Source organism: Galeopterus variegatus, unplaced genomic scaffold (genome assembly GCF_000696425.1).
Source record: "Galeopterus variegatus unplaced genomic scaffold, G_variegatus-3.0.2 Scaffold3935, whole genome shotgun sequence".
NCBI lineage: Eukaryota > Metazoa > Chordata > Mammalia > Dermoptera > Cynocephalidae > Galeopterus > Galeopterus variegatus.
In genome coordinates, this window is record NW_007730046.1 from 133,560 (window position 1) to 135,871 (window position 2,312).

Consider the following 2,312-nt stretch of genomic DNA (forward strand, 5'->3'; position numbering starts at 1 on the left):
GCCGCTCACTGGCTGAGCGAGGTGCGGGCGCAACACCGAGGGTTGCTATCCCGTTGCCAGTCCCGGTCCAGTACGGGCGGGACACTGAGGGTTGCGATCCGGTGCCGGTCACGAAAAAAAAAGACAAAAAGGCAAATTTACTTATCTGCTGCATACAAAGCATCCTTCCTGGTACTAGTGAGAAAAACAAAGTTGGAGATTTGGTCCCTCAAGGAGTTTCAGGTATGAATCTGCCTAATTAAGCCCCAGGTTCTTTTCAGGCATGGAAGAATTAGTGGGTCTACATGGACAGGACCAGTACTCCTGTACAAAGAGTCCCCAGAAGCCACATTGAGTTCTCTTTAAGTTGCTTAATTTCCAGATGTTACCTTACTGCAGGTTTCGTTAAACCCATAGTGCCCCCAGACCTTTAACAATCCCACCCTGGAAGGACCTTATTCCAGTTGGGAAATGTATCCCAAGAGGCAGATGACTCCCAAGAGAATTCATCCAATCGGGGCAAATATCCTAGGTCTCTAATGTGGTAGAACTATGCACCTAAATATTACTACTAAACAGACACACTTCTAGATCCTCCCGCAGATATCTAAATAATGGAAAAGACTATTTTTTAACAAACATTTTATTTATCTTTCACCCTAACACTTAAACAGCTTACTGGGGTTCCTTCTGGGGTTCCTGCTGGAAGACAAGATCATAATTCAGAAGATAACCATCATTATAGACGAAAAGTTTCTGCTCAAAAGGGTGATAGTTAATGCTCTGCACTCTTTCCTGCATCTTATGCATTACAATCTCTAGTCTCCCCTCTTTCCCTGTGTTTGTGTCATAGTAGTAGAAAATCTCCTCTTTTTTGGTATCCACAGTACGGGTGGCATACAGAACCCCACATACCATGAAGATGTTAGAAACAGCTGGTTTATACTGCTTGGTATACCAAGTGTTTAGCACCTCAAGTGTAGTGTCATTGAGATTACTAATCACCATGTTACCAGTGTTGGCTTCAGTTGAATAAATCACCCACAATCCATTCTCATCCACAGCAAAGGCAATGTCTTGCCAATCGACATTAGCAAATGAAAAACGGTTATTATAGACAGCATCAGGGAGAATTCGAGACACAGCAACCGTGTTAGTTGTCAGGTCAACTCTGGCAATTTTCTGGGAGTTGTACCAGTTGACATACATGTTGTTGTTGTAAACTGCTGTACCACTACCTTGGCCATAGGTGATCCGATACTGTCCAGAATTTTGGTACAATAGCAAATCATCCAGCGTGTTGTAGAGTCTGTAGTATTCCAGCAGTTTGTTATCTGTATTCAATGGCGCCACCCAATACAGCCCTTTGTCTGGATCCTGGGGAGAGTAATCCCGACCCCAGGCACCAAATTTATAGGAAAACCCTCTCCAGTTGAGCTGAACCACAGATGGTCTGCTGATGTTCACCACACCACCATGACTGCAGCTCCCTACACAAACGAGAAAATAAAGGGCATTCTTATAGAAAATGAATGACGGGATACAAATAGTTTAATACCTTCATCAATGAAATCTGTTCACCACACCACCATGACTGCAGCTCCCTACACAAACGAGAAAATAAAAGGCATTCTTATAGAAAATGAATGACGGGATACAAATAGTTTAATACCTTCATCAATGAAATCCATACATATTTTTCCTGTCAAGGCTCAATGACTACAGTGTTTCTGATGGAGAGGAGCCATAATCTCCTTTTGGTTTCAGTCTCAATGAGAACCTTCTGTTGGCTCTACAGAGAACAACCCTCTGTTTCCACAGATGGGCTTTCCATCTGGAAAATAGGGATAATGAAACTGACAAGACCCATACTGAAAAGATTTGAGGATCCAGAGAAGGAAAGGGGGACTTGGTGAATTTATATATTTTCTTCTGTCAGAAAGCACTTTGCAAATATTATCTCATTTCATCTTTCCCATAGGCAAATCATGAAAATAAGGTCATCCCAGAATCCTACCTATTCCCCTAAATCCAGAAAGTGCTATTCACCAGGGCCAGCCCCAGGGAGAATTGTGATGAAGGGGGAGATTGTCCTGGGCAAGTCTCTATGCCTTTCCCCATTCTGTGCTTCCTTGGGATCCCAAGTGCATTTCCACACAAGCTATCAATCCTGCTCCATGCTAGTCTCAGAAGCAGAAGTTTTAAATACGGTATTTTATATCCTCTTGTGTTTTCTTCTAGAAGTTTTATTGCTTCGCAATTTATATTTAAGTTTAGAACCTATCTCAAATTAATTTTTATAGACAATGTGAAACAGAAATCAAGATTTTTTT

At 42.0% G+C, this 2,312-nt stretch overlaps 1 protein-coding gene across 1 annotated transcript in view; it reads right to left on the minus strand.

The window, feature by feature from the left end:
- Positions 1–101: 101 nt before the first annotated feature.
- OLFM4 (olfactomedin 4) overlaps positions 102–2,312 on the minus strand; it is a 22,197-nt gene continuing 19,986 nt past the window's right edge. The window contains exon 5 of the mRNA XM_008586325.1: positions 102–1,469. Coding sequence (XP_008584547.1) covers positions 655–1,469 — 815 coding nt within the window. The 3' untranslated portion in view covers positions 102–654. The remainder of the gene's footprint in view (positions 1,470–2,312) is intronic.